This window comes from Crocuta crocuta, unplaced genomic scaffold, assembly GCF_008692635.1.
Source record: "Crocuta crocuta isolate KB4526 unplaced genomic scaffold, BGI_CrCroc_1.0 scaffold244, whole genome shotgun sequence".
Taxonomy (NCBI): domain Eukaryota; kingdom Metazoa; phylum Chordata; class Mammalia; order Carnivora; family Hyaenidae; genus Crocuta; species Crocuta crocuta.
Window position 1 is genome coordinate 1378040 of NW_027530191.1, and position 15060 is coordinate 1393099.

Below are 15060 nucleotides of genomic sequence, written 5' to 3' on the forward strand. Positions count from 1 at the left end.
TTGGCAGCGTGGAGCCTGCTTGGAATTCTCTCCCTCTCTCCCTCTCTCTGCCCTTCCTCCACTTGTGTCATCTCTCTCTCTCTGTCTCTCTGTCTCAAAAATAAATAAACTTAAAAAAAATTAAACAAGACAAATAGACAAGAGTCTAGGGCCAGATAGCTCCCTAGGGGAATTCTACCAAACATTTAAATGAGAATTAATACCTATTCCTTTGAAACTGTTCCAAAAAATAGAAGTGGAAGGAAAACATTTAAACTCATTTTATGAGGTCAGCATTACCTGGAGTCCAAAACCAGACAAAGACCCCCTCTAAAAAGGAGAATTACACACCAATTTCACTGATGAACATGTATGCAAAAATTCTCAACAAGATACTAGCAAATTGAATCCAATAATACATTAAAATAATTATTTAGCACAATCAGGTGGGATTTATTCCTGGGCTGCAGGGCTAATTCAATATCCACAAATCAAGGGATAAAAGAAAGGCTAAGAACCACATGATCCTGTCAATAGATGCAGAAAGACCATTTGACAAAACACATCATCCTTTCTTGATAAAAATCTTCAAGAAAGTAGGTATAGACCCAGCAATAGCACTGCTAGGAATTTACCCAAGGGATACAGAAATGCTGATGCATAGGAGCACATGTACCCCAATGTTCATAGCAGCACTCTCCACAATAGCTAAAACATGGAAAGAGCCTAAGTGTCCATCAATAGATGAATGGATCAAGAAGATGTGGTTTATCTATACCATGGAATACTACATGGCAATGAGAAACAATGAAATCTGGCCATGTGTAGCAACATGGATGGACCTTGAGGGTGTTATGCTGAGCGAAATAAGTCAGGCAGAGAAGGACAAATATCATATGTTTGCACGTATAGGAGGATTGGGAGGAACTTGACGGAGGAACAAGGGGGAGAAGAAGGGCGGAAATGGTGGGGGAAAGGGAGAGAGGCAAACCATGAGAGACTTTTGAATGCTGACAAAAACTGAGGACTGATGGATGTGGGGGGAGGGGGGGATGGGCATGGAGGAGGACACTTGTGGGGATGAGCACTGAGTGTTATGTGGAAACTAATTTGACAATAAACTATTAAAAAAAAAAAAAAAAAAAAAAAGTAGGTATAGAAGGAACATACCTCAACATCATAAAGGCCATATATGAAAGATGCACACACCCACAGCTAATATCATCCTCAGTGGGAAAATCTCAGAGCTTTCCTCTTAAGGTCAGGAACACAATGGGGATGTCTGCTCTCACCACTGTATTCAAGTACTGGAAGTCCAATCCTCCTCAGTCAGACAACAGAAATAAATAAAAGACATCCAAATCAGCAAGTAAGAAGTCAGACTTTCACTCTTTGCAGGTGACATGATACTCTACATGAAAGCCTAAAAGACTCCACCAAAAAATTGCTAGAACTGATACATGAATTCAGCAAGTTGCAGGATATAAAATCAACATACAAAAGTCTGTTGCATATGTATATACCAATAATGAAGCAGCAGAAAGAGAAATCAAGGAATCAATCCCATTTACAGGTACACCAAAACCCATAAGATACCCAAAAATAAATCTAACCAAAAAGGTGAAAAATCTATACACTGAAAACTATAGAATGCTTATGAAAGAAATTGAAGAAGACACAAAGAAATGGAGAAGCATTCCATGCTCATGGATTGGAAGAACAAATATTGTTAAAATGTTGATACTACTCAAAGCAATTTACACATTCAATACAATCCCTATCAAAATAACAGCATTCTTCACAATGCTAGAACAAACAGTCTTAAAATTTGTATGGAACCAGAAAAGACTCCAAACATCCGAACAGTCTTGAAAAAGAAAACCAAAGTTGGAGGCATCACAGTTCCTGACTTTAAGCTGTTTTACAAAGCTGTAATCACCAAGACATTATGGTACTGGCACAAAAACAGGCATATAGATAAATGGAACAGAATAGAAATACCCAGAAATGGACCCAGTAATGTATGCCACCTAATCTTTGATAAAGTAGGAAAGTCAAATGGAAAAAAGTCTCTTCAGCAAATGTTAGGAAAACCAGACCACTTTTTCACCATACACAAAAATAAATTCAAAATGGATAAACGACCCAAATGTAAGACAGGAAACCATCAAAATCATACAGGAGAACACGGTCACCAACCTCTTTAACCTCTGCCGCCACAGCTTCTTACTAGACATGTCTCCAGTGGCAAGGGAAACAAAAGATATCATCAAGATAAAATGCTCCTGCACAGCAAAAGAAACAATAAACAACAGTAAAAGGCAACTGATGGAATGGTAGAAGATATTTACAAATGACATATCTGATAAAGGGTTAGTCTTAAAAATCTATAAAGAAATTATCAAACTCAACAGTCAAAAAATAAATAATCCAGTGAAGAAATAGGCAGAAGACATGAATAGACACTTTTCCAAAGAAGATAGCGGGTTGGCTAATAGACACATGAAAAGATGCTCAACATCTCTCCTCATCAGGGAAATACAAATTAAAACCACAATGAGATACCACCTCACACCTGTCAGAATGGCTAAAATTAACAGCCCAGGAAACAACAGATGTTGGCAAGGATGTGGAGAAAGGGGAACTCCTTTGCACTGCTGGTGGGAATGCAAATTGGTGCAGCCACTCTGGAAAACAGCATGGTGGTCCCTCAAAAAAATTAAAAATAGAGGTACCCTGCAACCCAGCAATTACACTGCTAGCAATTTATCCAAAGAATACAAAAATGCTGATTTGAAGCAATTTTTATAGTTGCGCTATCAACAGTAACCAAATTATGGAAAGAGCACAAATGTCCATCAACTGATGATGGATAAAGATGTGCGTGTATATATGTTTGTACACACACACACACACACACACACACACACACACACTGGAATATTGCTTGGCAATTAAGAAGAATGAAATCTTGCCATTTGCAACAACATGGATGGAACTAGAGTGTATCCTGCCAAGTGAAATAAGAGAAAAACAAAGATGATTTTGCTCATGTGGAGTCTAAGAAACAAAACAGATGAACATAGGGGAAAGGAACAAAAAAATAAGATAAAAGCAGAGAGGGAGGCAAACCATGAGAGACTCTTAAATACAGAGAACAAACCAAGGACTGCTGGAGGGGTATTGGGTGGGGGGATGGGCTAAATGGGTTTTGGACATTAAGGAGGGCACTATTTGAGATGAGCACTGGGAGTTGTATGTAAGTGGTGAATCACTGGGTTCTGCTCCTGAAACCAGTAGTACACTACATGTTAACTAACTTGAATTAAATTTTTTTTTGTCCAACATCACTTAAACAGTTAATGGTGGCCATAGGATTTGAATGTAGGCAGTCTGACTCTAGAATATGTGCTTTTAACTGCTACACACTGTCTCTTGTTTGAAGAATGTGTTTTATATTCACTCTGTAAAAGTCTTGTACATAGTTTGATTTATTTTAGGTACCTTATTTTTTATTGTAAATAATATTTTTGAGGTAAGTTTCTCAGTGATTGCTAATATAAGAATGAAATATTTGTATAGTGTTTCTTTTATATCTAGTAATCTTGTTGAACTATAACAATTCTAATTGTTTTCTATGTAGACAGCTCTCTGATGGGAAGGGTTTTTTTGTTGCTGTTGTTCCTTTTGAATATATATATATATATAATTTTTAAAAATATTTATTTTTGAAGGAGAGACAGAATGTAGAGTGTGAGTGGGAGAGGGGCAGAGAGAGAGGGAGACACAGAATCCGAAGTGAGCTCCAGGCTCTGAATTGTTAGCACAGAGTCTGATGTGGGGCTTGAACTCAAGTGTCATGAGATCATGACCTGAGCCAAAGTGGGACACTTAAAGGACTGAGCCACCCAGGCACCCCTGAATCCATATATTTTTGTCAAGTACTTCCAGTTCTGTGCTAAATAGAAGAAATGATGGGAGAGGGGACTCATCTTCCTCTCATTTAACAGAAGTGCTTCTAATATTTCTCCATTTAATTATGGCTTTCTCTCTAAGTTTCTGATTAGAGATTTCTTCTCAGGTTAAGGAAGTTGCCTTTTGGTGAGTCAAGAAACAGATAGTACACTTTGTTTATTTACCAGGGTGTGGTCAGAGTTTAAAGCCACTTGCAAGAGATAATGCTATACCATCCTTGGACCTGAAAGGGCAAAGAAAGGGAGTGGTTATTAGAACCCAGGGAAGGTAGCTTTACCAGAAGTCTTGTACTGAGAAGGAAGGAATTAGAGATGTAAATAACCTGACCTCAGCTCTTTTCCTACCCTCTACTGTCTTGCTCTATTAAGTGACAGGGGCAGAAGGGCAAGTGATCCCCACAGATATAGTTAAGTTAGCTTCTTGGAAAGAGAGGAAGATACATAGCATCTTTTCTATCTTTATTTCAATAAACAATTTAAAATAATGAGTATTGAATATTTTTCAGCTACCTTTTCTGTATCTATTAAAATAATTTTATGATTTTCCTCCTTAAATCTGTTCAATCTGAACTATTATTTTCCTCACATTTTCCTTGTGTGGTTTTGATATCAAGTTTCTTTTAGCTTTATAAAATGAGTTGAGCATTTCTTTTTCTATTTTGTGGAAGAATTTGTATCAGATTAGGATTTTGTTCCTTAAAGGCCTGATAGAACTTAACTGTAAATTCATCAGAGTAGCCAGTTGTCTGTCTTTTTTTTTCTTTCCTTTCCATTTTTCCTTTCCTTTTTTCATTTCATTCTCTTTCCTGGGAAAGGATAGATATGTAATCACTGATTCAGTTTCAAAAATATCTTGAATTTTTGTCAATGTGATATCAAAATATAGTTGGATTATATTTTTATAATCTGGTTATGACTCCTTTTTTATTCCTGATGTTATTTTTTTGTTGCTTCTCTCTTTTTCTTGATCAGTATGGCACCCAGCATTTTTGAAGTAGAATGGTAGGAGAAGGGAAAGGATGCCAAGGCTTTTACTGTTCAGTAGTTAGACTTCAATTACTCTCCTTGTTTTAGGATAGTAACTTTGTCCTCCTCTATGTCTACTCCCTAAATTCATAGATCCTTTGGTTAAAGTCTTTAGAGTGGACCTTTATGAAGCCCAAACATCATAGCTTACTGCTATGGCTTACTGCTTAGCTTACTGCTTTTGGTTTCGTCTTTACCTTTATAGATCCCTATGAATTTCCTTTATTTCCTTAGGAACTCAGCTGTGCATTTAAGAAAATATTTGCTGTATTTTATCCTACCTCTCTGTAGGTAGAAAAGTTTTTTAGGTTATCTGGTCTGGTGTATTGAAGTAAATACCAGGCCTACTACTTTAAAAAATTATATTTAAAGTAAAAAGAGAAAGTTTATCTCTCTACTCTTCCAGTTCTCTTATCTTTTTAAGATAAGATGATTTTAAGATAAGATTTAAGATGATAAATATATCATCAGCCTCTTTAACTACTAAGTACATAGAGATATACTTGTTCCTCCATCTAGTTATGTCATCATGAACACTCTGCCCTCTGTTCCTTAGGCTGGGAACAGAGATGATAAGGTACAACCTTCTCTTAATTACCTTGGCCTAGAAGTGACTAATACTACTTCTGCTCACATTTCAGTAGAGGAGGCTGGGAAATACAGTGTATCACTTGGATATTTGGTGAGTTTCTGCCACACTTGAGTTCATTCTGTAGAATTGGGTTGTGTGTGTAACTACTTGACATGAATATGGCTTGACAAATACAATTAGAATTGTAATACTAAGATTTCATAAACATTTTACACCGGTAAACTTTAATGGTTTTGGATAATTAGGTAGACCATATTGTGAGAGTTCATTGGCTAAAATGTCTTAGAAGTTGTTTTTAAAACAAAAATATTTTCTTTCCCTTGTCTTCTAGGAAACAAAGACTCTAATTCCAGGATACAGGAACATTTTAGTATTTTCTAGAATTATTATTGGTAATAAATCAAGGAATTAAATGTACAATAATTAGACTTACATGGAATTAAAAGATAATTTTTTTAAAGGTAAAATCAAAACTCCCTTGCAGACATGAAATAAATAGTTGTTACGGATTTTGTTGGGGTGTCTGGGTGGCTCAGTCGGTTAAGTGTCCGACTTCAGCTCAGGTCATGATCTAACAGTTCATGGGTTCATGCCCCGCGTCAGGCTCTGTGCTGACAGCTAGCTCAGAGCCTGGAGCCTGTTTCAGATTCTGTGTCTCCCTCTCTCTCTGACCCTCCCTGCTCATGCTGTCTGTCTGTCTGTCTCTCTCTCTCTCTCTCAGAAATAAATAAAAAAAAACAACAAAAAAAATATTTTGTTAAACTCATTATTTAATGAGGGAACGAAGCAAATATTCAAACTGGTTCAGAAGAGAAGCCAAAGAAGCACAAGTTTATAAGAAATAAGAGAAGTTAAAATAAGTATATATGTGTGGACACTAAATCCCCCTTCCTGTGGTGGGTAGAGGGTAGAGGGAAATCGGTTGAACCTCTTCTCCCCATAATTTATTTATGTTTCTGTGGGCAGGAATTATTTTGCATTTGCTTAAAGCTTTATCTACATTTTACTTAGTTGTAAAATAGTTAAAGGATAGTGAAAACCTAGAATCAGATAAAGAAGAATATGCTCTAAATAATATGTAGTTTTTTGTTGGAGATACACAGTAATCTTTTTTGGCTTCCAAATGTATTTCTAGTTGAAACTTATACCAGATAAATTATGATTCAACAGTATTGTTTTATTTGACAAATATGCAGGGCAATTATAAAGCATTATAAGAAACCAACACACAAATGTGTTTATTCTCTTTGTTTCAGGTTTATGCTGCTGATTGTACTGATGGTGTTCTTTTAGAGCTACGAAAATATTTGCCAAAATATTATGGCATCTGGTCACCTCCTGCTGCACCAAATGGTAACCTTTTCTTAAGAATCAATCTGTCCTTTAGTATTAGTTCATGAGAGTGGCTTTTTAAAAGTCTTTATATAAAATCAAGCCTAGTATTATACAAACAATATATGTGTGTTTTTCTTCTTAGTATTTTCTTGACTTCATTAAAGAAAACTTACTAAATCTTTTGCTTTTCATAACCAGTTTCTTAAACGATATAAAACATTAATGACCAATTTGTTGTAATTAAATTTTTAAAAATCTATATACTTAGTACTATATTAATTTATAGATGTTCTTTTTTCCTTATTTATTGGACAGTTTCCCATTTTGTTTTGTTAATTTTTTTAATGTTTATTTTTTGAGAGAGAGAGAAGGAGGCAGCATGAGCAGGGGAGGTTCAGAGAGAGAGGGAGATAACAGAATCTGAGGCAGCCTCCAGGATCCGAGCGGGGCTCAAACCCACGAACAGTGAGATCATGACCTGAGCCGAAGTCGGACACTTAACTGACTGAGCCACTCAGGCGCCCCTCCCATTTTGAATAGGAAAAAAAAATCCAAAATATTTTTTTTGCATGACTTTCTCTGTCTCTCCTATCCCTCAACTCTAGGTTTTAAATTGCAGTCTTTAAAAAAATACTGCTAAGTTTCATGGTTAGAGGACAAAATGATTCTATGTAAAGCACAACATTTCTTTCTTAGTGAATACTTGAAGCAGTATTTGCCTTTTCAAGACCTTTGATAGAAAAGATAGATTTTAATTAAACAAGTAGCATGACTGCTTAAAAGTTGAAGAAGGTTCATGAATGGGGGAAGAGTTTTAAACTTGACTGGGTTTCCTTCTAACTTAACTAGGTGTGCCAAGTTTCATTTTTAGGGGAATCATGGTATGTCCCTGTGAGTATCCTCAGTTAGGTAATAGTAAATCTGTGATTCCCTGGCAATTCTTCTGTATTTCAGTTATATGGGGAAAAAAAGTGAGCTTTTTCCTTCCTCCCTTCTTTTTCTTTTTCTCTTTGGTTTCCTGTCTTTCCTTAGTCCTTCCCTTCCTTCCTTTTTTTCTTTCTTGTCTTTAGTCCAAGTATATATATACACACATATATACATAATATATACATATATCTCTGATTCTGATCAGCACAGTAAATTGTTTCACAAATCTTTATGATCACCTTTACTTTTAGAGATTTCCATTGTAATGTAAGATATCTGGATTCCATTACACTTTGCTACTAATTGCTGTTTAAATTTGAGCAAATCAGGGGCGCCTGGGTGACTTAGTCAGTTAAGCGTCTGACTTTCGCTTAGGTCATGATCTTGCGGTTCGTGGGTTCGAGCCCCGCGTCGGGCTCTGTACTGACTGCCAGCTCAGAGCCTGGAGACTATTTCAGAGTCTGTGTCTCCCTCTCTCTCTGACCCTCCCCTGCTCATGCTCTCTCTCTCGCTCTCTCTCTCTCCTAGAAATAAATAAAAATATTTAAAAAAAAATTAAATTTGAGCAAATCATTACTCTTCAATAAAGTGACATTGAAAGATTAACAAAGGTTGCTGAGGATGGGACTATATTCTACATCTAGAAAGTAAATACTCAGTTTAAAATGATAGGTAAGAAGGGGTAGAATAACTGAGCAAACAGCATTATTATTTTGATAAGTAGAGTATACAGAAAGAATTTGGGTAAGAGAAGAAATATTTTAGTTAAAAATGATATTTTATAGTTTGGGATTACTAGCATATGATTTAAAAATCAAAGACTTGCTCACAACCAACAGCTTTTTCATCTTCAGTACTAAATAGAGGGCCATCTATGCATCTACAGAAAAGTCAATAACTTTGAAGTCAAAAGACTTGGTTTCTACCTTGATTATGTCCAAATTTTGAGAACCAAAAAACTGCTAAATATGTGAATTAAAAAACTACTAAATAGAAATTTGGCAAACTCATTAACGTTTTTGATGTCTACTTTTTCTACTATAAATTGAAAATAATATCACAGAGAGTTGAGAATATGCATGTTATGTTATGTGAGAGTGCTTTGAAAACTATATTCTTACTTGAATACAAATGGAAATTTGGTGCTACTGAGATGAGAAGGTGAGGTAGGGAAAATGAGAGAAGAGAGGAGAAAATGTAAATAAAAGGAGGAAAAGAATAGGAGTAAAAAGTATATGTGTACAGAGTGGTCACTAATACCAACAACTGCCTCAGGAAATTTCCTATTCCTTTTCATTTTTTTACCTCTGGAAGAAGTTAGAGAAGAACTGCCACACCATGCAGGTGTTTAACTTTAATTTTAATACAGTTCTAGGAATCATTTTTCAGTTTTATCTTTTTGATTACAAATGAAATCAATATAAAATGGAAAACTTTTGTACACATTTAGCCAACAGGGTCATGAAAACAAATATTCTAAATTTTAATAGAATATTGGGGTGCCTGGGTAGCTCAGTTGGTTAAGTGTCAACTCTTGGTTTTGGCTCAGGTCATGGTCTCACAGTTTGTGGGTTCGAGTGCCATGTTTGGGCTCTGCGCTGCTGGTGCAAAGCCTGCTTGGGATTCGGTCTCTCCCTCTCCCTCTCCCTGCCCCTCCCCAACTCATGTGCACTTGTGGGTCCTCTCTCTCAAATACTAAAAAAATAATTTAAAAATGTTAGTAGAATACTGTGGTTACTATTTTACATATGAAATAACTGGGCTTTCATTTCCCCTTGGAGCAATTTTTTTTTTAGGTGCTCAGAGTAGTTTTATAAAACTTGATACAGTTCTTATAATCCAAAGTAGTAAAATGTCGGGGCGCCTGGGTGGCTTAGTCGGTTAAGCGTCCGACTTTCGCTTAGGTCATGATCTCACGGTTCGTGGGTTCGAGCCCCGCGTCGGGCTCTGTGCTGACTGCCAGCTCAGAGCCTGGAGCCTGTTTCAATCTGTGACTCCCTCTCTCTCTGACCCTCCCCTGTTCACGCTGTCTCTCTCTCTCTCTCTCCTAGAAATAAATAAAACATTTAAAAAAAAAAAAACAAAGTAGTAAAATGTAGAAAGTACTGCCAGTTTGCTCAGCAAATTATTGTAACTTTGAGAGAAGCCTAAGAATGTGCTGACTGATAAGATTTTTTCTTTTGATTTCTTTATGATAGTTTTATCGAGATATAATTTACATACCATAAAACTCACCCATTTAAAATATACAATTCAATAGTTTTTAGTATATTCATAGAGTTGTACAGTCATCAGGGATCTTTTTGAAAGATAAAACATTTTTTCCTGATACTATCTTTGAAGATTTTGAGCTAGTTATATATATTAAATCTCATTTGTAATTGTGTATAAACATATGATGCCTAGTACATGTACTATCAAAAAAACCTTTTATTGATAGTTTTTTAGGGAAATCAAAAAGTATATCTTCAAGTAGGTTTGAGCAAATTAAGAGTTCAAATGTAATCTCCAGCTTTATTGATTGTTAGGTTTCTGGATCTAGCTACTAATCAAACTTTAGGAAACTTGGACTGAAATAAGCTGGCATACATGTCTATTCTTTCCTTTACACTTAGGTTAGATTTGGAGGCTCAAAATCTCTGCTTAATAATTCTTTCTACTTTCAGCTTATCTTGCTCTCAGAAATGACTGATGAGTGAAATGGAAAGGAAAAGTAAGGTCTTCTCTGGTTTTCCATATGGCTTCATAGTTGGCCAGGGTTTCCTTATCTGGCATTTTCTCCTTTTTGAGAGGTTCAGAAATGAAGATGGTAATCAATACGTAGTAGATCTTCTAGATATGATAGGGAAGAATTTGATGAAATTTGGAACCATATTCTCATAATTTATACAATCAATAATACTCAGTAAGCGAATCTGAATAAGTCTTCAACTCCCTAGGGGTGCCTGGGTGGCTTAGTCGGTTGAGCGTCCAACTTTGGCTCAGGACATGATCTCACGGTTCGTGGGTTCGAGCCCCGTGTCGGGCTCTGTGCTGACAGCTCAGAGCCTGTAGCGTGCTTCAGATTCTGTGTCTCCCTCTCTTTCTGACCCTCCCCTGTTCACGCTGACTCTCTCTCTCAGAAATAAATAAAAACATTAAAAAAAAAAAAAGTCTTCAACTCCCTAAATACCTTCTCTCTTGACTTTCCTTTAACGGAAGTAATTATCTCATCCTTACTGTTTAGTTAGTTATATGTAGGTATTTTTATTTTTCCACAATATTTCATGTTTCTCTTTTTTTCTCTTTTGACACTGAGAATTTTCTGCCTATTTTTTTTTAATGTTTTATGTATTTCTGAGAGAGAGACAGACAGACAGTGTGAGCAGGGGAGGGTCAGAGAGACAGGGAGACAACAGAATCTGAAGCAGGCTTCAGGCTTTGAGCTAGCTGTCAGCACAGAGCCCGATGCAGGGCTCGAACCCATGAAGCGTGAGATCATGACCTGAGCTGAAGTCGGGTGCTCAACCAACTGAGCCACTCAGGCACCCCATTTCTGCCTCTTTCTTAGAGTGTTAGGCATATATTCCAGCAGTAGAAAATTTGCTATAGGAATTTTTTATGCTTAATGTATTATAAAGCAATGTAAGTATTATATTTAATTTATATTTAAGGCAATTACATTTAATTATATATTTTTAAATAGAAATATATTTAAGGGGTGCTGGGTGGCTCTTGATTTCGGCTCAGGTCATCATCACAGGGTTGTAGGATCAATCCCCACCTAGGGCTCTGTGCTGAGCATGGAGCCTGCTTAAGATTTTCTATGCCCCGCTCCCCAGCTTGTACTCTCTCTCTCTTTAATTAAAAAAAAAGAGACAGAGAAAATATATTTAAAATGGAAAAGCTTCCTTTAGTTATAGTAACCTTGGGTAATCTCATACTGTCATCAGTAGCATGAAGTATATAAACATTTTGAACATGCTAACCATGTTGGTAAAGCCTCTGAGAAATCTTAATTAGTAATCTGCTTCTAACAGCATGAAGTGGTGTATTTCTGAATACTTGGTAATTTTCATGATCTTTGCCTCAAAAAATTAAGGAACTATAGAAATTCTGTGTACACTTTTCATAAATTAATAGATAAAGAATAGATTTATCTTTCATGATCATAGCCTCTTAAACTTAACTGTATTTCTAGTCAGTGTGACCTCTGACTAGTAATGAGCTCCATGTATTTATAAAAAGTAGATATCCTTTTATTTATTATATCAATAAGAGTAAACTTTACAGAATATCTCCTTACATCTGAGGTTCACAAATGCCAGTCCTTGCCCCTCTGGCACACTAGCTTTATCAGAATCTGTTGTCCTAAATAGAGCTTTTCAGAATTAAAAAATATAAACCTAGTTATTGCTATATCAATCTTCATATTTTATATACACACAAATGCACACACATATGTGTGTGTATGTATATATGTATATACACATATATGTAAAATTCACCTCTCCATTCAAAATCGTATCTTGCAAGTTACATCATATTAAATAACCATATCATAATTTTCCAAACATATTAGTTTAATTTACTTCCTTGACCTTGGTCAGAATGGATTAAAAATACTCCAAATAGAACATTTATTCTTTGTTCATCAGATTTTTTGGAAGAGATTTGGAACATATTTTCTGTTTACACAAAAACTGAAAAATACTGCTCCATTCTATACCCAGAGGGGCCTGGCTGAAAAAAAGTATCCTTTGCTATCCAGTCTGTGTCATTACCCTACAAATGAGGCTCCCATGTAGTAAAATGCCTTTTAGCATGTAAGTTACCGAATCTCAATATTAACCTACTTGAATTAAGCTCTATGCTAGTGAAATAATTTGCTAATAGCATTTTTCAGAGTGATTTAGTATTTAGATATATTTGTAGTGATAACAACCCTTAAAAAAAAAACCAGTCAAGTTCTCAGTGCTCAGATCATTCCCCATTTTCCTATTTACCTATTTCATTCAAAATCACTTTTGGCAAGCTGCTACATATATGCCATTATATTCTTTCTTAAAAACTCTACCTCTCTAAAGCAGATTTTAATGTTTATTTTTATAACTTAGAGGGAAAGGCAGAAATGACATTCTCAAATTCTTAATTTTCCCTTAAAAAAATTGAGGCTTGAGAACTAAAAGAAAACACTGAGCCATCTCTCAAAAGGCCTTAACTTAAGGATTATTAACTTAAGGTTGATAATCAATAGTCTAGCAGTTATTTGATAATTCAAATCATATCAAGAACCTGCAAGTAAAGTAAAAAACATGTTTGACTAGTTGAAATAAATGTCAAATAAAATAGAAGATACTCAGGCCTGTTTACTGATGGAATGACTCAATTTAATATAGTATTAGTAAGGATAAAGTCAAAGTACCACTGCACAGTAGGAATGAGAAAGGCAAACATTCATTCAATCAGCAAACATTTATTGTATTCTGACTATATATAGAATTTGCTTTTGTATTTTCCACCTTCCCAAGAAAGGAAGGAAGAAAGGGATTTTATTTTAAGATTCACAGTCTCTATTCTAGCTTCTGTCATCTCTATCTTATAAAAACCAGTTTTTTGTTTGTTTTTAATTACTACCAAATTGGCAAGTAGAAAATAATAACTATACTGAGATAAAGATGCTATTGAAAGTTGTAGTTTAATAACTATGCTAGTCTTGGTGGGTCAAGGTAAAAGAATAAAAGGTAAAGTCTTTTTTTCTCTGGTGGCCTTTTATTTAATTAATAGAAAATACATATCTTTTTTAATTTGGTCACTTCGGTAAAAAGCAGAGGTGCTCCTGGATAGCCTAGTCAGTCTTAACTGACCTGAGCATCTGGCTCAGGTCATGATCTCAGGGTTTGTGGGATCGGTTGAGCATTAGACCCTGCACTGACAGTGTGGAGCCTGCTTGGGAGGATTTTCTCTCTTTCCCTGCCCTGCTCGTGCTCACTCACTCTCTCTCAAAATAAATAGATAAACATTTTTTTTAAAGCAGATAAAATAGTGTTTTTGAGTAAAAGTTTTTAGGAGAAATGCTTCTCACATTCATCAGTGAAAAGTATGATCTCATTCAGAACTTTGGGGAGATTCTTTCAAATAAAAAGGGAGAGAATTTCTTTCCTTCATTCCCTTAGTGTAGCTAGATCCCTACTTTCAGGCTAAAGCTATAATTAGTGCATCTACAGTATGTAATAACTGGAACTTTTGTAATCTTTTACTTGAATCTCCATTTATAATAGTTTTCTATGGGAAGATGTATGCAGGATGCCAAAGTGGTTTACAAATGAACTTTTGATGAATGCCTATATTCTAAAAAGCAAGATATTTATTTTCATTTAAAAAAAATTTTTTTTAAGGTTTTTATTTATTTCTAGGAGAGAGAGAGAGAGACAGCGTGAGCAAGGGAGGGTCAGAGAGAGAGGGAATCACAGACTGAAACAGGCTCCAGGCTCTGAGCTGGCAGTCAGCACAGAGCCCGACGCGGGGCCCGAACCCACGAACCGCGAGATCATGACCTAAGTGAAAGTCAGACGCTTAACCGACTAAGCCACCCAGGCGCCCCTATTTTCATTTTTAGAGTATTAAGACTAGAATATGTATTTTGCAGTGACCATATTTTAAATTGATTTACTTTTTTTTTAATTTTTTAATGTTTATTTTTGAGAGAGAAAGAGAGACAGCGTGAACAGGGGAAGGTCAGAGAGAGAGAGGGAGACACAGAATCCGAAACAGGCTCCAGGCTCCAAACCAGCTGTGAGCACAGAGCCCAATGCAGGGCTCGAACCCACAAACCGTGAGATCATGACCTAAGCAGAAGTCGGATGCTCAGCTGACTGAACCACCCAGGAGCGCCTGATTTACCTTTCTTAAGCTATAGTTCTGTTGTATATTCTGGAGGAAGGATTTATTCCTATTACTAACTAACTTTAAATGAAGATTTTTAAAAATTGTTAAAATACTAAGAGATCTACTGAGGCACAGATGACATAAAATGTATTCTCAAAAGGAGAATGCATTTCTGGAATAGCTTTTGAAATAAGCTAATTTTAATGTTTCTTTAATATATCTCATGCCTTTGCTTATGATTTATATTATTTAATAACATCCTGTAAGAGTTTCTCTGTATTACTTAAGTACTTGTTATAAATTTGTTGGTCAGTCTCTTTTTTTTTTTTTTTTTTTTTAATACAGTTGGGGAAAAAAAAA

General features: G+C 35.7%; 1 protein-coding gene across 2 annotated transcripts in view; it reads left to right on the top strand.

The window, feature by feature from the left end:
- The window catches only part of IPMK (inositol polyphosphate multikinase), a 61409-nt gene that overhangs the window by 17512 nt on the left and 28837 nt on the right, over positions 1-15060 (top strand). For both annotated transcript variants that reach the window (XM_077765239.1, XM_077765238.1), the window contains exon 3: positions 6828-6924. In XM_077765239.1, the coding sequence (XP_077621365.1) occupies positions 6828-6924 (97 nt within the window). The remainder of the gene's footprint in view (positions 1-6827; positions 6925-15060) is intronic.